Here is a 23,284-nt window from a genome sequence, read left to right on the forward strand (position 1 = left end):
CCAGTCACTCCATGCACACTTGAGCGATAGGCCCATAGCATTTCAGAGACCAAACAACTGACCTCCCTCCCACTGGACTTAGCCATTTGGATGGCACCTTTGACAAGACGGTTAGCCCTCTCAACCATGCCATTGCCTTGTGGGTTATACAGAGAGGTACAAATGTGCTTAATGCCAAAAGAACCCAAAAACTTTTGCATTTCGTCAGATGTCAATTGGGTACCATTATCCGTAACCAATTTTGATGGTATGCCTTCCTCCCCACAAATTTCCTTCAAGGTATTGATGGCAGTTAAGGAAGTAATATCTTTTAAAAACTTAACTATTAGCCACTTAGTATGGACATCTATGACTACTAAGGCAAAGCGCAAACTTTCTCCTGAGACCATTCATAGGTCCAATGAAATCTAAGCAAATAGTATGCCATGGTTGACCTGGATCGGTTATGTGACCCATGGAAGCTTGAGCTCCTACCTTCAGACGCTTGTCACTTTCCTTGCAAATTTCACAATTCACCACCCAAGAATCTACATCAGAGTCCATACCAGGCCACCACCAATTCATCCTCAACCTTTTCTTTGTTCTGGTTTGACCTAAGTGTCCTTCATGAGCTAGACCGATTAAATTGCGTCTTAAAGCTACAGGTGGAATGAACAACTCCCCTCGCATGATAATGACATCGCCACAAACAGATAACTCATCTAGAACCTTGATGTACGGTCTGATGGAAGGAGAAACTGAGCTTTCCCTTCTATTACCTAGTAGGATTAATCGTTTAAGATCCAACATGGAACTATCAGTAGACATCTCCTTGATCCAATCTGCTTTGGTTAAGGCTTGAGAATCGAAAACACTTAACACATCCTGAACAGACGCAACTGCTCCTTCTCTCTGACTCTTCAGAACTGCACTTCTATCAACTGTCTCCCAGTCAAGAGACAATCTCGATAAACAGTCGGCTTGCACATTTCTCCAACCCTGTATATACTCTATATTGTAGCAATACTCTTGTAAACGAGATGCTAGCCTGGCTAATCTCGCTGAGCACTTGGCGGCACCTCCCGGTAGCAATACTTTGATGAGAGGTTTGTGATCCGATTTAAGGGTAAATTTGGAGCCCCACAAATAGGTTCTAAAATACTCACAGCCCCAAGCAGCCGCCAATGTCTCACGTTCTATGACTGAATAATTTTTCTCAGAATTGGTCAGTGTTCTGGATGCAAACGCTACGGTTTTCTCATGACCATTGTGCAGTTGGGCTAAGACTGCTCCTAAACCAGTGGCACTGGCATCTACTGTCAGTACAGATAGGCGCTTAGTATCAAAAGGTGTAAGAATGCCTGCCTCACAAATACTTTTCTTTATGTCATCAAAGCTTATTTGTTGATCTGTCCCCCAAACAAAAACAACTCCTTTCTTTAACAAAGATCTCATACTGGCTGTTTTGGTAGAAAAGTCCTTGACAAACTTTGAATAATATTCAATGAGTCCTAGGAAGGACCTCAGTTTGTCCTTATCCAAGGGAATGGGAGCTAAGCGAATAGCATCTAATAGGTTTTGTTTGGGTTTTACCCCCAGATCCGATATCTCATACCCTAGATAATCAACTTTATCAACAAATAATTTACATTTCTCACGTCTAAGGGTTAAGCCAGATTCATTGATTCTGCATAGCGCTTCTCTAAGTGCATAATTGTGTTGGTCTACAGTGTCACCAAAGATTAAGATGTCGTCCTGAAAGTAAACTATGTTTTTAACATTTTTAAACAAAACATTCATCATTCTTTGAAAGATGCTAGCGGCAGAACAAAGACCGAATGGCATCCTGGTACACTGAAAAATGCCCTCCATAGTGATAAAGGCTGTGAGTGGCTTAGATTCATCATGTAACTTAATCTGATGATACGCATTTTTTAAATCCAATTTGGAAAAGAATTTACCACCACTTAAAGCCAGAATCAACTCATTAATGTTCGGTAGAGGAAATGTATCAACTACTACATTTTGATTAAGCGACCTCAAGTCAATGCAAAATCTGAATTTTCCATCCGATTTTTCAGTGATAACTACCGGAGAAACCCACAAGGAACTCTCCACTGGTTCTATAACTCCAGACGTGACCATGTCCTGCAACATGTCTTTAACAGCTTCTCTTGCAACTAGGGGTGTTCTACGCACTTTATGTTGTACAGGAACGGCATTTAACTTTAGAATTATTTTGTGTACATACCCTTTAAAACAGCCTAGTTCATCCCTGAAAACATCTTTCGCTTCCTCTAGGATTTCCCCCAATGATGGGTTCTCAATTACCATTACTTGGGTAGGAGCTCTGGGATCAACTACAATTGAGAGATCATACTGGTGCATCCATCCTAGAATAGGTGGACCATCAGTGGCAACATATACTTTACCTTGTACAGATCTGCCACTAAACTCTATGGTAGAATTCATGTAACCTAACAAGTTTATTGTTTCTCCTTGATAGCCCCCAGGATTAATGTCCTTGGGTAACAGAGAAACTTCAGACCATGATATATTGTATGTATCCTTTGGAATGATGGTGTACATGGACCCACAGTCCACCATCAATTGTACCGGTTTCCCATTAATTAGAAAATCTGCTTTGGGTCTATTCTTTCTACCTTCTTGTTCGTTGATGCTCAATATATTGTCAGTTGGATCGTCTACACTTAAGATCTTATCAATATGTTGGATAGGTACATTACTTATACAGGATGGATCAGTGTTAGGAGACATTGCCATGGTATTATCTTCTATTATGGCAACTCTTTGTTTGAAAGACTGTTTGCACATATTAGAAAAATGCCCTCTGCGACCGCATTTTTTGCAAATCTTACCTACTGCTGGACATTTGGTATAATCTGCATTGTGAAACGAGCTCCCACATCTGTAACACTGCCTAATTTGTTGTCTACCCTTTTGTGAAGCTCTACCTGATCTAAATACTGCAGCAACCTCTGAATCATCTTTAGATACAATAGATACGCTGTCTGACATATTTTCTTGTCTTTTGGTTAATTCTCGCATACAATATTGAGATTGTTCAAGGACCTTTGCAATATCTATTGCGTCTTTTAAAGACGGATTTTTTGCTGCCCAAAGTCGCTCTTGCGTTTTCTTGCATTTGCACTGTACAATCAGTTGGTCACGGACTAACTCATCCGTCATTGCACCAAAGTTGCACTTCAAGGATAGTTCACGAAGTTTGGATACAAAGTCATCTACAGATTGGTTTTCTTCTTGCTTGTGCGTGTAGAAATGATACCTATTCATAACTATGTTGATTTCCTTAGCAAATCTGGTCTCAAGACGTTTCTTTGCTTCAACATAAACGTCTTCAATAGCATTCCCGTTAGGTAAGGTAGCAAGAGGAAGGTATTTAAAAATTCGTTGACCTTCCTTGCCAAGGTTGTTCAATAAAAGTGCCTTCTTCCTTACAGCACTGAACTTAGCCCCATCAAGTGCATCAATGTAGTTCTCAAACATGGGTAACCAATCTTCCCATTCAATGGGTAATGGTCCCGAAGACGCCAGAAAAATTGGCGGTGAAATAATTGAGCCCTGTGACTCCATTACTGAAATGCTGTTAAACGAGGATTCTCAAAATCAATTAAAATGAGCAGAATCTTCTCTACTAGTAAGTAAAATATTCAGCAGTACATGAGAATTACCAATAAACTCACAAGCGATTTATCTATATTTTTTCAAATTTGCGAAGAAAACAGATATTCACTCAAACCCAATTTAGTTAAGCAGTACCTCAAAAATGGAGAAGAAATCTCGATTTGCAATCGCCGTTGAAAATAATGGCAAAGCGATTGCGATGATGGTAAAACGATTGAAGGAAGACTTCCAGAAGTACTTTACTAAAATGGCCGCCGACGTCGTTTGGACGTGATTTCTATGGGCAATAGGGCTTGTTGCAGCAACTTGAGTCCTTGTTTCACCAGGAAGTTGGGCACAAAGGATCCAGCTCGAGACACACCAATCTTCACGCGCTGCTGTGCTCGCGCAAGTCGTGACTCGAGCACCAACTCCGACCAACTGTCGTCCTCTTCTCCCAAAACACAGAATCTCTCCTACCGGCACCTACTCGACATCCGGAGAGAAACTGGCGGAGTCTTGACACACTGAAATCGCGTTGCTTCAAATTCGATGTCTGCTTTCTTCACGGTCACTTGTAGCGTGGATTCTGAGCCGCTACCACAGCAGGAACGCTGGCCAACTCGTCGCCAATGTTAAAGTCGGTACCCAATGATCCGAGGAACACAGGATTGAGGTTAGGTACTTCTTTATTTCAGTTGTTAACCTGCGTGGATAAAGCGATGCTCACCCTAAGCCAGCTATTCTTCAACTGCCTAATACAGAATCCCCAGGCTCAGGTGGAACGTGGAATGCACAACACATAATGCTCCACACTCCATGCCATGAGAGCATCTACATAGTTAGGATTACAACAATTACTATGTGATAACTATGTGAAAAGAAAATGAAATTACAAAATAGAGGTTAACTAGCCTATTGATGTCACTTGTGGAACATACTTCTCATTAGATTGATTTTATGCATTTACTATCTACTTGCTCTGAACCACCAAAAAGATGTATGCTAGCTCAAAGACAATTTACATTCTTGTTCAGGCTAGATTTTGACAGCTTATCTGTTAATCAATTGCTCCAGTTTATTATCAGAAGATATATGCTGTCAACGTAGCAACACATTCTAATGTTTGGATTGCATTATTTGGATCATTAACGCTTCAACATTTTATCAGTTCGTTTTCCTCTTCTATCTCTCTGCCAGCTGTTTACCCTAACTCATAGTGTTACTGACGTACGAATGTAGCAGAAGTCAGGTGGAAAAAAAAAATTAATTTCTCAAAGTGCAATTCATGTTGCTAATAAAGTTCAGCTAACGTGTGTAACAAGCTAATATAAATAATATGTTCGTATTCTGTTTTCTATTTGTAGACTTAGAGATCAAATAAAACAGCAGCTAACAGATGTCCAGAGAATACTTGCAACCAGTAAGTAGGCCTATTGTATTTTTCTATTGTACTTTGCTGCACAGTTCTTAAGAGAGTTTCCCTGCACTTCATGCTGTACCCTGTCAGCCTATGTTTATGGAGGAAATATATGCGCTGTGAGTTACTTTCTAGAGGAGACATCACTGGCCTGAGTGGTACTGACCCCACAGCACCTCATTCCTCCTCATTAAGCGAGCGGAAGATTGTAAAGTTGGCAAGTACACTTGTTCCAGAACATTGCACTTGGAGGACCCGCAGAGTGAGGCACATCCTAATTTCAGAGTCTTTTGGGACCCATCCAGCTAACCCGTTTGTTGAACCTGGGTGTTTTGGAATTGAGGGGGCACCCTTACCTCCTCCTGGGTGTTGCCAGTCTTATCCAACATAGTCTCCTACTACCTGTTGGAGCATGTGTGAAGTTCATAGGACAGCATGTCGAGCTAAATTCTGATGTTACTCTTTACTGCCTGTGGTACCTGGGTTTGAGAGATCTGACACTGCTTCATTTTCTCTGTTGAAAATTCTTGTGGGTCACTTTTCTATATACAGTTTAATTCTGGGGGTCGTCTTGTTCCTAGGCATAGTCCGTGCATTCAGGTAGTGGAGCAGAGGCATAGCTCGCACTCCTTGTTTTCACCCTTTTCTTTCTCTCCTCGTATGCCCCCTAATTCCTTGGAATTCTCACATATCTCTTTGCTACTTTATTATTCTTTTAGATAACTTTCACCTGGCCAAATTGATAATTTATGTATATTTGTTTGAAGCAGGTCATGCACTGAAATACATTTTTTAACACTTAGAATAATTCATTTGAGCACAAACTTGAAACGGCAGCCGATTGCCCTCTATGGTAAGTTGGAGGTTATACAAGGGATTGCAGCTAGTACAATGGAAGCGATTTTGTCTGTGGGGTATATATTTAATTTGGTATTAAACAAATAGCATGCTTATTGGCAATAGGTTATTCGAAAAGGGGTAACTTTTAAGGCCGTTGTGATTGCTTAATGTGCCAAAAGGTTGTTTCATAGTGATGACCCTATGCGTTGTGAGACCTTCCCAGAGCAAATTTTATCTCGCTGGTCTTGTGTCAGAAAGATTTTTTGGGACTGTCATCGGCATTTTAAGACGTGGTATGGCTGAACTGTCTTGGATCACTACTCCTCATGTGAGTTGGCAGTACTTTGTGTAGCAGGTAATGAGTTGTGAAATGTGGCATTCTCCCAGGAACTATTCTAAATAATAACTTAATGGTTGGCATTTTAGGATTGAGATAACTTGAGTTTATAGAAGTTGTTGAGTTTGGGCTCTTTGCAGTTTGGGGAGATCTTTATCGGGATCCCTTTATAGATGGCATTTCAGTTATCTAATCATGAAAAAGCCACAGCTGTTTAATGGGTTAGGTGCAGCTGCAGGAGGATTCTATGAAGCAAGTGTAAGTGATGAACACATTATTGATGACTCGACTTAAGAAGATGTAAAAGATACACCACTGTCAAACAGTACTTCTCAGAGCATGTTTGCCTTTGTGATGACATCTAAGACTGTGGTTTCCATCTGATTGGATGCAAACCTGGTTGATAATCATTAAAGAGGTTGTTCATTTCTTGATGAATGGAGAATTACATAGTTACCACAGTTTCCAGAGCCTGCGCAATGCAGGGTAGGCCTCTAATGGAGTTGACATTTATTAGAATGTTGAGTTCAGCATTAATTCTTTTCAGGGTTATTATGATGTCATGCTTTAGTTTATTGGGGACTTCATCTGAGTTTAATAAGGCATCGATGAGGATAATGATGGGACAAGAGTAGGAAGTCTTAAGTTTGCCTAATGCCTGAAGTTGGTCAGCAGCAAGAGGTTTTTGAACAATAAGCAAATCCTTTACCTTCAGTCCTCTAACAGGGCTGTATTGTCTGGTTCTGGCAAGATGTGAATTAGTGCAATGTTTTCCCTAATTGTGAAGGCCTATAAGTTGTGCATTGTTCAAGTGAGGGCCTGAAAAAAATGCTGACTGGGCGTTTTGATGTTTCTGGATTTGATGGTGTGCAAGGCTGACTGTTCCCTCTATTAATCTCGTTGAGGCCTTGTGCTTTGTCATCAGCAATGAAAGTGAGAATTCTGCCCGATTCCTCTATATAGAGTGCTGTGACAAATAGAATTATACATTTTCATGCTGTGGATAAGGTCGGTCTCTATTTAAAGTGAGTGTAGCATGGTGGGGAATACATGTTCATGCTATCGCGACTAGAATTTTAGATTCTATTAAGGACACGGGGCGAGGATTATGCTTCTCAATATCTTTACTACTCAACAGCAGCCAATAGAAACACAGTGAAAAAGTAAAAACACTACATATCCCATGAGGCTTTGAACCACTCCTCGATTCTTAACCAATCAAACGTGTCCTGAATACACAAAATAGCGAGGCACCATCTTGACTGCCTCTTTCTCTGCAAGAGAGACACTCTAGGTGAGACTAGAGAGCGCGAGCATATATGCGAACCTTGTTGTGTTTTATGTGTTTTTAAATTTTGTTTTAACAGTAGGAAAGTACTTTTAACTGTTTTTAAAGCACTTTAACTGTTTTAAATCGTGCTCCTTTATAAAGCCCCTGCGTAATTTGCACATGCTCAATACTGTTGTAATATCGCAAGCTTACCGTTCGTGTGCCCGCCCCGGTCCATCACGGCTGTGTGCCGCTTGTTGTGGAGGGCGTGGCAGAATGTAACAGAGCACATCACTTCCGGGCTGGGCGGCAGAGGCGGGGCTTCTGCCGGACTGCCTTTAAGATACCAATGTGTTTGCGACCGCGCAGCGGGCGCGCCGCTGGCGCGCCGAAGGCCCGCCTAAGGCAAGCCCGTCTGCGCCCGACCGGGCCCGACCGGGCCCTAGGGCCAGAAACTCTGATTCAGTGACCCCTACAGTGAGGATACAATACTCTAAACACACACTACTGACTCTACGACCAATGGTCAACACCGCGTGTAGGCATACCACTAACGTGGACAATATGGAACCCGTATGCACACATTGCAAAGAGAATCTGCTACATATAGTGCCTTCATATATAAAAGCTACTACGCAACTTGCTCTTTTAAACTGCAGGTCGCTAACTAAACATAAATATGAGATAGCCGACCTCATTACAGATAGATGCATTGATGTCCTATTCCTGACAGAGACTTGGCTCAACGAACATGCTATACCAGACATTAAAGATGCCGTTCCCAATCATTATCGGATAGTTAGACAAGATAGAGAGGGACAAAGAGGAGGAGGGATAGCTATTATCTATAAAGATAACATATCCTGTGAAATCAAACCAGCAGGCCTAGAAAAATGCGAAGCACTCTTCTTCACCCTATCTATCGAAATAGGTAACACCTTGACTGGGTTCCTTATATACCGCCCCCCGGGCCAAGCAAATCAGTTTGTGACCAGTTTGGAAGAAAAAATAGTACAACCAGTGCTGAGGCATAACAAATTTATAGTTTTGGGAGACCTAAACTTACATTTTGACAATACAGATAGCAAAGAAATAAACGACATCTGCAAAGATATGTTAACTCTGAATTTAACTTAGAAAGTAGAATCTCATACGCACCAAGATGGTGACATATTAGATCCCATTTTTACTAATTCTAAGGAAATTGAAATAGGAACACCCTGGCCGGTACCGTGGTCTGCTCACTTTGTGGTCCCGTTTAAGATGCCAGTACATGGAATAAAAGCGTTACCCACGAAAGAGACACTAGAAAGTGGAAAAATTTTGACTCCTCATCCTTCGAACGCGAACTTAACATGACGATACCTACACTAGACACTAATTTAGATCTAGCAAATGAACAGTTTGAGACCTGGATTTCAGGGGCTTTAGACAAAACTGCTCCTTGGAGCACCGGAGCACCAGAACACCTCAAAGAATAAAAGCCACCATGGTTCAACGAAGAACTCCACACGACAAAAAGAGGATGCAAAAAGGCAGAACGAACTTGGAGAAAAACCTATTGTACTGCATCCAAAGACAAATACAATAAGGAATTAAAAGCCTACCACGCGTTAATAAAAAAAACTAGGCGTGATTTCTACACAGACAAAATCGATAATGCTGGAAATTCGCATAAGGAATTATTCATTATATTAAAATCCCTCAAAAACAAGGAGGAGGAAGAAGTTATAACCTCCTCCAAAGAGATCTGCAACAAAATAGCAGGCTATTTTGCTGATAAAGTCTCCAGAATATATGAGTCTTTCCCAATGGAAGCTCAATTGGGTGGTAATCAGCTCCCCAGTAGCCAGGAAGAATTTAGGGGAACGATACTAAATGAATTTATAACACCTGAGAAAGAGGAACTGATAACTATGATTAAGGGAATAAAATCAGGATCCCCTCGTGACCCTGCAAGGCCTGAGAGAATAATGATGGGTGTCAATACGATAATACCATTGATCTCTGAACTTATCCACTGCTCACTAAAGTCTGGGATAGTCCCCTCTGGTTGGAAAAGGGCCATTGTAAAACCGCTGAGGAAGAAACCCTCTCTGGATTTCTCCTTATTGGAGAACCTGCGTCCTATATCACTACTACCACTGACTGCAAAGTTAGCAGAAAAAATCGTAAACCAACAGTTAGTAGATCACATGGATGCGAACGCGATTCTTCATCCTTCGCAATCTGGTTTTAGGAAAGCACACTCCACAGAATCAGCTCTGCTGATGGCCACCGAGACCCTGAGAACATTTGCGGACGAGGGGAAGACAGCTGCGCTCATCCTGCTGGATTTGAGCGCAGCTTTCGATACTGTCTCACATCCCCTACTTTTACAGAGATTAGAAGCGTGTGGCATACGGAAATGTGCACTTCAGTGGCTGACCTCCTTCTTAGCCCAACGAAGTTTTCAAGTAGCACAACTATCACACATATCGGACAGCCATCCCCTGAAACAGGGAGTCCCTCAGGGCTCTACCTTAAGCCCTACCCTGTTCAACATATATGTAGGACCATTAGCCGTATGTGTTCAAAAACATGAGGTATCGATTGTATCATACGCCGACGATACCCAACTAATAGTACTATTATCCCAAAATAGTGATCTGGCTGCTATCCGTTTTTCTGAATGCCTTGAGGAAGTGGCACTCTCGATGAATAACCACTGCCTCAAATTGAATGGTAACAAAACAGAGGTTCTAGTAGTTGGCAAAACACCTAACATCTGGTCCTCGGCGTGGTGGCCACACTCATTAGGACAGGCCCCCCTTCCCAAAGAAGAAGTGAAGAATCTTGGTATTTGGGTCGACGCCAAATTATCATTCGACAGCCAAATACGTAAAGTTGCTGGACAATGCTATGGATCAATGAAAACATTGAGAAAAGTTGTTGACCTTCTCCCCGTAAAAGCCAGGAAAACGGTTGTTCATGCTGTAATTACATCCCAACTAGACTATGGCAATGTATTGTATCTGGGAGCCTGTAAAAAAGGACTCACGAAACTACAGAGAATACAAAATGCAGCCGCCCGCCTAGTCCTCAGCCTCCCCAGGAGAACTAATACGAGGAAAGCTCTGACTACCCTACACTGGCTGCCCATTGAAAAAAGAATTTTGTTCAAGGCTATGTGCTATGTACACCGCATTTTGACAGGTAAGAGCCCCCTCTACCTTAAGTCTCTGGTGTCAAGATACTCTCCTGCTCGGGTTCTACGGTCTAAGGATATGGCCTTACTGAATATCCTGAGAATTTTCAGAGCCAGAATGGGAGCTCGCTCATTTAGGTACCTAGCTGCAAAACTATGGAACACGCTACCAATAACAATGAGAACCGAGCCTAGCGAACACGTTTTCCGCAGACAACTAAAGACATGGCTATTTCTGAATAACAACTTATAAGCGATTGTTCAGTCTCTTTCTGACATACTCGTCTCGATGTCTCAGCGCGGGGACACACCGTTAGGTATAACCATGCACTCTATAAATGAATGAATAAATAAATAAATAAGCAGTCTCAAAAGTCCAGTAAACAAGTAAGCAACAGTTCTGACTCTCAACGGAGAGCAACTTCAAACAAGTCTCGGATGAGACAACTATCCACCAGGGACGCCAGCCTCCTTGTTACAAGGTAAAGCAGATTCAACTCTGTTTGGAATCCGTTCCTGAAAGTAGAAACAAATTTGAAAAACATGGAACCACCAATATGGTATCGGGGTAGGGCAAACATTTTTTACATTTAGTGTATCATAAACAACATGACAGTTGTGGGATAATCCTCACCTCCGTGTCCTTAATATAATCAAAAATTCTTGTTGCGATAGCTGGAAAATTTTGTTTTCTATGGCAGGACTGGAGGCTCAGATTATGCTGGTTCAAAGCTGACCAACAACAACAGAAGAAACATGAGTAATAGGTTTATGATAAAATATTTTAAACATTGAGTCCGAAGACCAATCTGCAGCTTTTAAAATATCTTCTAAACGAGAACCCATAATAAAAGCTTTAGAGGCCTTAGCACCTCTGGTGGAGTGCGCACCATTGACAGAAATATCAATACCAGCTTCAGCCATCACCCACCTAACCCAAAGTGCCGGAGTAGCTGCTGAGACTGGGCGAAAAGGTTTCTGGATTGTCAAGAGTAACTGACCCAGAGGGTCCGATCTGTGAGCTAAAGTAATTTCTCATTATGAGGGAAAGCGGGATACTCAACCGCATGAGACATCCAATCAATCAGGGAATTGTACCCCGCTACTCACCTGTGAGGGTCTCAAGGCGCTGAGGGGGGAGAGAACGCAGTTCCGTTCAGCCGAAGAGTCCGGTCTTGAGCGTCTTCCTGAAGATGTTCATGGAGGGGGCGTATCTGATGTCTGCTGGTAGCTCGTTCCAGGTCCCGGCTGCAATGTGGGAGAACGATCTTCCGCTTGCCCTGGCTCTGTGGATGCGCGGGGTTTCTGCCAGTACTTGGAAGTTTATTCTGTCGTTGAGGTATTTGGGTCCGTTGTTGTGTAGGCATTTGTAAGCGGGCATGAGGATTTTGAAGGTGACTCTTTTCTACGGGGAGCCAGTGGAGTTTCCGTAGGTATAGGCTGATGTGTTCATGCCGGGGGATGCCGAGGACGAGCCTGGCCGATGAAAGGCCCTCAATTTGTTCTTGTCTCCGGAGAGCGTCCAAACCATGAGGGTTAACTGATTCTTAAGGACCAGAAGATGTGGGGAGCCCACTGGATCCTGGAGCAGCATCGGGAACACAGGCAGTTGGAATGGCAGGTCTATGGACAATTCCAACAGAGTCGGAATCCACGATTGTGTCTTCCATAACAGTGTGACTAACACTAAAGACGATGCCTGTCTCCGGACCTGAGTAGCTACTCTCGGAATCAAAGCAAAAGGGGGAAAGGCATAATTCCTTTGGGAACCCCAGTGATGGAGAAATGCTTCCATTCCCAGCGCCATCGGATCTGGTCTCCAGCTGTATAACCGGGGAAGCTGAGTATTGAGGCGAGAGGCAAAGAGATCTATCAGGCAAGAGCCTCGAGTACTCAAGATCTCTAGAAATACAGAAGGATGGAGTCTCCAGTCGCTGAAATCTCTCAGAAACCTGAAGTTCCAGTCCGCCAGCTGATAGCTCTTGCCGGGAATGTATTCTGTCACAATCCTGATGTTCTGTGACGAGCAGGACTGTCAAAACTCCCTTGCAGTGTTGGCCAGAAGCCGAGATTTCGTCCCTCCTAGGTGATTGATGTAGCACACCGCTGACACATTGTCCATCCTCAGGAGGATGCAACAATTGCTCTTCAATGTGGAGATTGATCTGATGGCAAACGATCTGACTATCACCTCTAGACAGTTGATGTGTATTTGTAACTCTTCTGCGGACCACCGACCGCTGGTGGCCAATTCTCTGCATCTTGCACCCCAGCCCCAACTACTGGCATCCAACTCGGGAGAGGCTCCAAAAATGGCTTTGCCGTTCCATGCCTCCATATGAGCTAGCAACTATTGCACTTCCTCTTGCGCGTCTAGAGACAGAGCGATCAAATGATCGTACGAGAACTTTTTCTGTAGGTAGTGAATCTTGAGGCGTTGTAGCGCCCTGTAATGAAGAGGCACTGGGAAGATTGCTTGAATCGAGGATGGAAGGAGACCTACAATCCTCGCCAGGGACCTCAGTGAGATCAACTGCTTCGACAGAGTTGTTTGAATCTCCTTCTTTATGGATTTGATTTTGGATGTGGGGAGGAGCAACTGGACACTCACTAAGTCGATTTGAAAGCCTAGGAAGTCTAGTAGTTGGGACGGGATAGTCATGGATTTTTTTGGTATTGGTCACAAAACCCAACTCCTGCAATAGTGAGATCGTCCATTGTAAGTGGGTGCGCAACAGTGTGGGATCTTGGGCTAGGAGAAGCATGTCGTCGAGGTAAACGATCATGCGGATGCCCATCTCGCGAAGCCTTGTGGTCACTGGCTTCAGCAGTTTGGTAAACACCCACGGTGCTGAGTAGAGGCAGAAAGGAAGGGATAGGTAACGGAACCATTGTCCCTTCCACTGAAATTGGAGCTATTTCTGATGGGAGGGACAAATGGGGACTGTAAGGTAAGCGTCTTTCAGATCCAGGCGGACCCTTCAGTCCCCTTCGAGCAACAAATCTCTTAAAAGATGGATTCCTTCCATCTTGAAATGTCTGTATACCACAAAAGGATTGAACTCCCTGAGATTTGGCACTAACCTCTGTCCTCCTCCCTTCTTTTGAACCAAGAAGACGTTGCTGCAAAAACCTTCGGGAACGAAGGATCCCACAGCAATAGCCTGCTTTGCCAAAAGTTCTTGAAGTTCTGAGTCTATAAAAGATTGTTCTTGTAGGGAAAAATGGAGAGGAGTAGGGTGGAGTTACCTGACAAGGGACATCGATTAACTCTATTTGATAACCCTGAATGGTGTGAATTATCCTTGCATCTGATGTGATCTTTGTCCAATTGTACAGAAAATGCATTAGTCTGCCCCCCAGAGGAAGCGTAGGAAAGAGAGGTGGAATTACCTGAGGACTGGGCATCGTTGTTTCTGTTTCCTCTCTTGGCGCCCCTGTTATACCGGCCACGGAAACCCATGGATCTGGTGGGGTAGAAGCCTGCCTGGTCCGGTTCCCGGGTATAACCTCTTCGTCGAGGGGCGAAGCCACGATGGGAACTTGGATTACTGTATTGGCGGGCCGAGCGTCCCCTGCCACGACCGGCCCTGCCAGAGAGGGAATGGAATACCCTCTTGAGAGAGGATTGGGACTTGTCAAGAGAAGTGAACATATTCACAAATTTGGCGATGTCCTTAACAAAAGGTTCACCGAAAAGTTGACCTTCCGCCAAAGGACCTGGCTCAGCCGAGGCTAGTTCCACGAGCTGGGGATCAATCCGTAGGAGGACTGATTTGTGCCTCTCTGAGGAAAGGGCACAGTTAGCATTTCCGAGAATACAGATCGCCCTGTGGGTCCAGCCTGACAGCACCTCGGGATGGATAGCAGCCCCAGTCTCTTGCGCTTGAAGCGCTGACTCCAAAATCTTAGCCAAATGGCCAGAGACATCCAAAAGCTTGACTCGACAAGACCGAAGGGCCCGATCAATGCCTTTTTTAGGGTCTTTTTTAAATATATTTCTTTAAGAAGGTCTGCATGGAAGAATCTATCTCCGGAGTAAGAGCAGTCTTATTTGCAAGATCTGGTCGCGGGCACTCGGATCTCAAGCGGGCCCGAACTTGTTTATCGAAGCTCTTGCGTAAATTAGTTTGCATGTATTCCGTGGGGGCGGGGGCCTAATCAGAAGAGCCGGGGTAGACTATGCTGGAAGGATCAAATGTGAAAGGGGAAGGTTGGACGGGAGAAAGGGAGTGCTTGCGCTTCTTGGCGGGTTTACGAGGGCGTGACTTGTGCGGAATCGTTATCAGTGTCGGTGTCAGTCACAGGGAAGGGGACGAAGGGGTTTGGGACCTGGGAAGGAGCCATAGGGAGCATGTCGTAATCATGTTCCTTGACGGTCCTTAATTTGGAGTAAATTTGCACATGGGCCTTGTTGTTCTAGCCCAGGGGGAGGGTGTCACCCAGCGTGTTAAAGAGAGCCTGCCGACGCGTGCGCAGGCATGTGCAGGCTTCCGAGGTAGACGTGAGCAGCCCGAGCGGGCTTGCGTACGTGCACCTCGAACCCGGGGGGGGGGGGCCAGGCCCTGCCGTGAGCGCGGGTAGCACATTTATAATTAAACTGAACTCGCGTCTGCGAGCAACACGACTTCAATAATAATAAAACAATGTGAAAATAACGGGGAAGCTCATCATGCGCTGAAGTGAAGGGGAAAGCACTAGTGACGCGCCCTACTGTCGCGCGATCGCGCTAAGCCAGAAACACAGCACATAAAAGGCCAAATATCATGAAAACATTAATATTATTAAGCATACACGAGATATGCATAAAATAACGAGGCACTTATCTTGACTGCGGAGCAGCAAAGAAAGAGGCAGTCAAGATGGTGCCTCAGTATTTTGTGTATTCAGGACACGTTTGATTGGTTAATAATGGAGGCGTGGTTCAATGCCTCATGGGATATGTAGTGTTTTTACTTTTTCACTGTGTTTCTATTGGCTGCTGTTGAGTAGTAAAGAAATTGAGAAGCCTAATCTGAGCCTCCGGTCCTGACATAGAATTGCTGTTTCATGTTTATTTTGTCCGCTGGGCACGTAGATCCACCCCCCTGCCTCACAAAATTCTTTGGCTGTGGTTTACTGTACCATAGTATAGATCAGTCATAGAGTACTGTCTTTCTCTAAGGCCAGGATTGTATGTGTTAGTAGTTTAATATTGTAAATATGATTCATTAAGTGAACTGTGAGCTTACTTTTTATTACTAACAGTGGTTCCAGTATAGAAACCTGTACACATCTTTGCTAACTTTATTAATTTGAGGCTGTTTCCAGTGTGCTGCATAAATACATGCAAATACATGCATAACTGTTGGAGCCGGCCTCGTGGCGTGGTCCTGTTCCCCCTCGCCAAGCCGCACGAGGTCCCCTGCACCTCGGGGCTCCTCCATTTTGGATTGTACGTGACTCTGCGCACCAGCCTACGTGACCCCGCTCAACCCGGCCTCGGCCCCAGCAAGCCCCGACATCAAGGCACCAACAACTGGCCAGGGGGTACCACGTGAACACTTCCCCACTCCCGGCGGAGGGCAGTATCGATGGGACCCCCAACCGTCCTCCCACACTTAGGTGCGATCGCCCCACAGCTCTCCTGGGCCTGGCGCCTCTCCTGCTGAGCATCTGGCCGCTCCCGACCCGGCCTCTCCGCCCCCCCCGGGCGCAAGGGTCCGGACATCCAAGGGCTCCAGACCTATATCTGGGGCGACCCTGCAACAGGACCGCAGTTGTATCCCGGAGTCAAGAGCCCTGCTGATCAGATCGCGGCTGACCCTACGGAGAAAGACTCATCCTGGAACCACGCTCTGAGCCCTGCTGACTACGTCGCGGCTCCACCGTGCTTAAAGACCGTCACGAACTTTTGGGGCCCTGCTGACGCTGTCGCGGCCCGACCTTGTTGAACTTGCCATCAGAGCCCTGCTGACTCTGTCGCGGCTCGACCCAAGCGGAACTACCACCCGAGCCCTGCAGACACCGTCGCGGCTCTCCACGTCCGAGCTGCTTTGAGACCAGCACCTGCCACTCCGATCCCCGGAGCCACCTTCGGCCTAACGCAAGGTCTGGCGCAGAGCTTCCCCGTACCAGGCTGGTACTAAGACTGTCCCGCTACCCTGTCCCTACAAAGACATCGAGACTCTTTCTGGATCTCTCGATCCCCTGTAAATATTTCGAATGTGCTACTATTGATAAAGTACCTAGATAAGCAACTGATACGGAGTCCTGTGTGGTGGTGTTACTGGGCCTAGTACGATCATAGGAGAAAGACCTCTCCTAGGAGGCTTCTCAGCGGCGCTCGGCTATAACTTTGCGGTAGGAAGGTGCCCCGGAGTGGGCCCCCTGACTCCCCGGTGGTCCTCCCTCCAACATTTGGTGGCCAGCGACGGGATCTGAGCCAGACGCAATCGTACAGGCAAGTAACGCACCCGCTGCCTAACCAGAGGGAATAAGAAAGCGAACCATGAGCAGCCAGAAACAACCGTGGCCGCAACCTTCCAGCAAGAAAGGTTGGAAGAATACACCCACAAAGAATTGAAACAATTCTGCAAGGACAAAGGGATCCCAACCACAGGATTGAGCACCAAGGAAGAAATGCAGAAACCCCTGAAAGCCTGGGCAGAATCCGAGGCCACTCCACCCCAAGGCGAAGGGACCTCGGCCCGGGACAAAAACCTGCCGCCGACCACGACCCCGGCAGATGGGGGACGAAGCATCCCGGAAGCCGGCCTATCCCACGAAGAAATGCGAGAACGAGAGAGGGTCCGGACACACGAATTGGAACTCGCACGACTCCGGCTGGACGGTGAACTCCTGCTGGCGGAGAAAAAGTTGGCCTTGGAGCAACTACGGCTGCAGGAGGAAAACGAAGAAAAGAAACGGCATCGAGAACTAGAAGAGAAACGGCTAACCCTCGAGCACGAGAGGGGCCTCAAGGAACTCGAACTGAAATCCAAAACGGGGGAGACCAGCACCCCCGGATCCCGGGACGCTCTGCCACTGACCGAGCCAAAGGTTCATATCCCCAAGGATGTCGTCAAGGAGTACTATAAAAACGACGACATCCAGCAATGGTTCCGAGCATACGAGGTAGCCATGACCTCCCATCGGGTGCCCCGGAAGGATTGGGGTGCCGGCCTATGGGGGAGGTTCCTCAGCGAGGGCCGGGATACCCTGCTGCAACTCCCCGACGCGGTGATGACCTCGTACGACCACATGAAAGAGGCCCTACTCACCCGCTACGGACTATCAGCCGAGATGTACCGGCAGCGCTTCCGGGACTGCAAGAAGCTCCCCGGTACCACATGGGTCGAATACGTGGACTTCTTCAGCAGAGCCTTTGAAGGGTGGATAAGAGGGAGCAAAGTCACCTCGTACAACGGACTGTTCGACCTCATTGTCTGGGAGCACCTCGCCAACAACTGCTTTGTCGAACTAAGGCAACACCTCCTTGACAGCAAACTGACCGAGCCCCGGAAGCTCGCCGCCGAAGCCGACCGATGGGTCAACACCCGGGTCCCCCGGAACCCCGTGGGGGACTACTAACGGAGTACCACGGGACCTCCTCGCCAGCGGGGCGGAGGAGGAGGGTCCCACCGCAGTCGAGAATTCCCGGCCGGGCCGCCCCGAAGCCCGCCACGAGGCCAAGCCGCCAACCACACGTCCCCGACCCTGGTCCGTAGGGAGACCCCCATCGCCAGGCATGGACCCCGACCAACAGTGACCTGCTTCGGCTCCCAACAGACAGGCCACTATGCGAGCGACCCGGCCTGCCCCGTGAACCAACGAAACGGGACCGCTGGGCCCCCTCCCCGACAAATAGCCGCCGCAGCCCTGGGGAAAGGAGAAGAAGAGAAGGAAAACCGCGACGTCTGGTCCCCCTAGTGGGAACCGGCTGCCATGTTACTCGTATGCCTGGGCACCCGAGAAATGGTGCCCCGAGCCCCCATCCCGAGCAACACCCAGAAGTACCAGCAGTGGGTCACCATCAATGGGCAACGGGCCGAAGCCCTCCGTGACACTGGGGCCAGTGTGACCGCTGTCCGCTGCCACCTGGTGACCCCCGAACAGATCCTGCCGCATGTCCTATGCCCTGTCCGGACCGCGGACAACACCGAAAGCATGTGCCGGATGGCCCGGATCCCCTTCGAGTGGGGAGGAGTGTCAGGCACCCTGAAAGTAACTGTCCGCGACGACGCTCCAGTGGACTGCCTCCTGGTGAACGACCTGGAGAGCTCCCCCTGGGCCCAGGTGGAGCGCCGAGAGCATCTGGGGATGCTAGGGCTGCCCGAATGGGCCTGCGCCACCACCCGGTCCATGACCGCCCAACCAGCCGCTGCAGCGGCCCCGTCGAGCCTGCGGGTCCAGAACTGCCACCCTCCTCCGGCACGGAGGAGCCTGACGATGAGGCCGGGCCATCCGAACTTTCCCCCGACGAGGCCGCCTCCCTCAGCGAAATCCCCGAGCTGGCCCAGTGGCGCCACGACGGGGGCCCCACCCGCGAACAGTTCCAACAAGAACAGAAGGCCTGCCCGTCCCTCGAGGGGGCCCGACAGCAAGCGGCCGCCCAGGCCACGGGGGACCCCACGGGAACCCACTGGATCTATTGGGACAATGACTTGTTATATAGCGAACAGAAAGTCGCCGAACTAGGAGCCGGACGTGTGTTGGTGGTTCCCCTCCGATTCCGAGAGTTCCTCCTGAACCTGGCGCATGACGTGCCCCTCGCCGGACACCTCGGGCGAGACAAGACCTACAGCCGCTTGGTGACCCATTTTTATTGGCCCCGAATGCGGAGAGACGTGGACCACCACTGCCGGTCCTGCCAGACCTGCCAGGCCAGCGGGAAGACTGGGGGTCGAGTCAAGGCCCCCCTCCAACCATTTCCAGCCGTCCACACCCCGTTCGAACGGGTAGGGATCGACATCGTGGGGCCCCTCGACCCCCGAACCGCCCTGGGCCACCGCTTCATCCTGGTATTGGTCGACCACGCCACCCGATACCCAGAGGCCATCCCCCTCCGAACTGTGACAGCTCCAGTGGTGGGCCGGGCCCTGATGGGCATCTTCTCCAGGGTGGGGTTCCCCCGAGAAGTGGTGAGCGACAGGGGTACGAACTTCATCTCAAAATACATGAGATCCCTCTGGCAACAATGTGGGGTCACCTACAAGTTCACCACCCCTTACCACCCCCAGGGGAACGGACTGGTCGAGCGGTTCAACAGAACCTTGAAAGGAATGATCAAGGGCCTGGAAGAGCCCCTGAGGAGGAGATGGGACGTCCTGCTGCCATGCCTCCTGTTCGCCTATCGAGAGGTTCCACAGAAATCCCTGGGCTTCAGCCCCTTCGAACTGTTGTATGGGCACCCCGTCCGAGGGCCCCTCAGCCTGGTCAAAGAGGGCTGGGAGGCGAGCGTCCAAGATGCCCCCCCCCGACGTCTACAGGTACCTCTTGACCCTGCGGAACCAGACTCGGAAGTTCCGGGCCCTGGCAAAAGCCAACCTCGAAGCCAACCAAGAAGACATGAAACGCTGGTATGCCGAAAATGCCTCGACCATCGAGTTCGAGCCGGGCCAGCAAGTCTGGGTCATGTCGCCCGTGGACCCCTGCGCCCTTCAGGACAAATGGACCGGGCCCTTCAAGGTGGTGGAGAAGAAGAGCCCCGTCACCTACTTGGTCGACATGGAGTCCCCAAGGAACCCCCTCCGGGTCCTACACGCCAACCGGCTCAAGCCCCACTTTGCCCGAACCAAACTAAGCCTGCTGCTGGCTACCGACGATGGGGGCGAAAGCGACTCCGAGCCCCTACCCGACCCCCTGGGGTCCTCGGACCAAGACGGCTCCATGGAGGGCGTCAAACTCTCCACCACCCTGACCCCAGAACAGCGCCATGACTGCCGGCAGCTGCTGCAACCCTTCGCTGCCCTCTTCTCTCTCATGCCCGGGGTGACCCCCTGGTGCGTCCACGACGTGGATACCGGGGACAGCCCCCCTGTGCGACACCGCGCCTACAGAGTGCCCGACCGGGTCCGAGCCTGCATACAAACGGAGGTCTCCAAGATGCTCGTCCTCGGAGTCATCGAGCCATCCGACAGCCCGTGGGCCAGCCCTGTGGTCTTGGTGCCGAAGGCCGCCGCCCCCGGCACCCCCCCGGAACTCAGATTTTGTGTGGACTACAGGGGCCTAAACGCAGTCACCAAGACCGATGCCCACCCCCTGCCACGGGCAGACGAGCTGATCGACCGCTTAGGGGCCGCCCGCTACCTAAGCACTTTTGATCTCACCGCTGGGTACTGGCAGATCAGGCTCACCCCCGGCGCCCAGGAACGATCCGCCTTCTCCACCCCCGATGGGCACTACCACTTTCGGGTGATGCCCTTCGGTATGAAGAACGCGCCAGCGACTTTCCAGAGACTGGCGAACAAGGTCCTGGCCGGACTAGAAGCCTTCATCGCGGCCTACTTAGACGACATTGCAGTCTTCAGCAACCACTGGGCCGCGCACCTAGGACACCTCAGAGAAGTCCTGGCCGCTCTCCAAAGGGCCAGGCTCACGATTAAGGCCAGCAAGTGCCAGATCGGTCAAGGATCAGTGACCTATCTGGGCCATCAGGTGGGGAGTGGCCAGGTGGCGCCCCTCCAGTTGAAGGTCGATGCCATCCAGGCGTGGGAGCCCCCTGCCACCCAAACAGCTGTCCGGGCCTTCTTAGGCCTCACAGGCTACTACCGTCGATTTATCAAAGACTATGGCAGTATTGTGGGCCCCCTCACGGAGCTCACTTCGAAAAAGCAGCCCAAGACGGTGCACTGGACACCCCGCTGTCAGACCGCTTTTGAAACCCTCAAGGCGGCAATGTGCGCTGCCCCTGTACTACAGGCCCCTGACTACGGCAAGGAATTCGTGGTTCAGACAGATGCCTCGGAGTACGGGGTTTGGGCGGTCCTCTCCCAGATGGACACAGAGGGCCTCGACAGACCTGTGGCCTTCATCAGCCGCCGACTGCTGCCCCGAGAACAGAGGTGGAGCACCATCGAGCGGGAGGCCTTCGCCGTGGTATGGGCTCTCAAAAAGCTCCGGCCCTACCTTTTCGGCACCCACTTCCGAGTCCAGACTGACCACCGGCCCCTGCGGTGGCTAATGCAGATGCGGGGCGAGAACCCCAAATTGTTGCGATGGTCCAAGGGATGGACTTCACCGTAGAGCACCGACCCGGCAACGACCACGCCAATGCCGACGGCCTATCCAGATTCTTCCGCCTCGGCGAGGAGAACCCCCAAGGAGATGGGTGACTCTCCCTGCCTTCAGCTGGGGGGGACGCTTGTTGGAGCCGGCCTCGTGGCGTGGTCCTGTTCCCCCTCGCCAAGCCGCACGAGGTCCCCTGCACCTCGGGGCTCCTCCATTTTGGATTGTACGTGACTCTGCGCACCAGCCTACGTGACCCCGTTCAACCCGGCCTCGGCCCCAGCAAGCCCCGACATCAAGGCACCAACAACTGGCCAGGCGGTACCACGTGAACACTTCCCCACTCCCGGCGGAGGGCAGTATCGATGGGGCGCCTCTCCTGCTGAGCATCTGGCCGCTCCCGACCCGGCCTCTCCGCCCCCCCCCCCCCGGGCGCAAGGGTCCGGACATCAAGGCTCCAGATCTATATCTGGGGCGACCCTGCAACAGGACCGCAGTTGTATCCCGGAGTCAAGAGCCCTGCTGATCAGATCGCGGCTGACCCTACGGAGAAAGACTCATCCTGGAACCACGCTCTGAGCCCTGCTGACTACGTCGCGGCTCCACCGTGCTTAAAGACCGTCACGAACTTTTGGGGCCCTGCTGACGCTGTTGCGGCCCGACCTTGTTGAACCTGCCATCAGAGCCCGGCTGACCTCGTCGCGGCTCGACCGAAGCGGACCTACCACCGGAGCCCTGCTGACTCTGTCGCGGCTCGACGCAAGCGGAACTACCACCCGAGCCCTGCAGACACCGTCGCGGCTCTCCACGTCCGAGCTGCTTTGAGACCAGCACCTGCCGCTCCGATCCCCGGAGCCACCTTCGGCCTAACGCTAGGTCTGGCGCAGAGCTTCCCCGTACCAGGCTGGTACTAAGACTGTCCCGCTACCCTGTCCCTACAAAGACATCGAGACTCTTTCTGGATCTCTCGATCCCCTGTAAATATTTCGAATGTGCTACTATTGATAAAGTACCTAGATAAGCAACTGATACGGAGTCCTGTGTGGTGGTGTTACTGGGCCTAGTATGATCATAGGAGAAAGACCTCTCCTAGGAGGCTTCTCAGCGGCGCTCGGCTATAACTTTGCGGTAGGAAGGTGCCCCGGAGTGGGCCCCCTAACTCCCCGGTGGTCCTCCCTCCAACAATAACCATGAAAGCAAGATTCATACTTTCTTTCTCAACAAAATGTACACAAAACCTTTTCTGCTAAACTAGTGTACAACTTCACCATTTCCCTGAGACATCCATTAGTACAATGTGTTTGGTAAAAGATATAAAAAAATGTAACATTGATGTTCTCTGTTGGAAAGTCTTTCGGGCACCTTGCACCTCAGCACCTTTTATTGTCACCTTGTGCA

The 23,284-nt window shown here is 49.2% G+C and overlaps 1 protein-coding gene across 2 annotated transcripts in view; it reads left to right on the plus strand.

Moving 5' to 3' along the window:
- The window catches only part of CENPH (centromere protein H), a 466,689-nt gene that overhangs the window by 16,702 nt on the left and 426,703 nt on the right, over positions 1-23,284 (plus strand). For both annotated transcript variants that reach the window (XM_085632190.1, XM_085632197.1), the window contains exon 2: positions 4,992-5,047. In XM_085632190.1, coding sequence (XP_085488316.1) covers positions 4,992-5,047 — 56 coding nt within the window. The remainder of the gene's footprint in view (positions 1-4,991; positions 5,048-23,284) is intronic.

This window comes from Triturus cristatus, chromosome 2_1 (assembly GCF_964204655.1).
Source record: "Triturus cristatus chromosome 2_1, aTriCri1.1, whole genome shotgun sequence".
Classification (NCBI taxonomy): domain Eukaryota; kingdom Metazoa; phylum Chordata; class Amphibia; order Caudata; family Salamandridae; genus Triturus; species Triturus cristatus.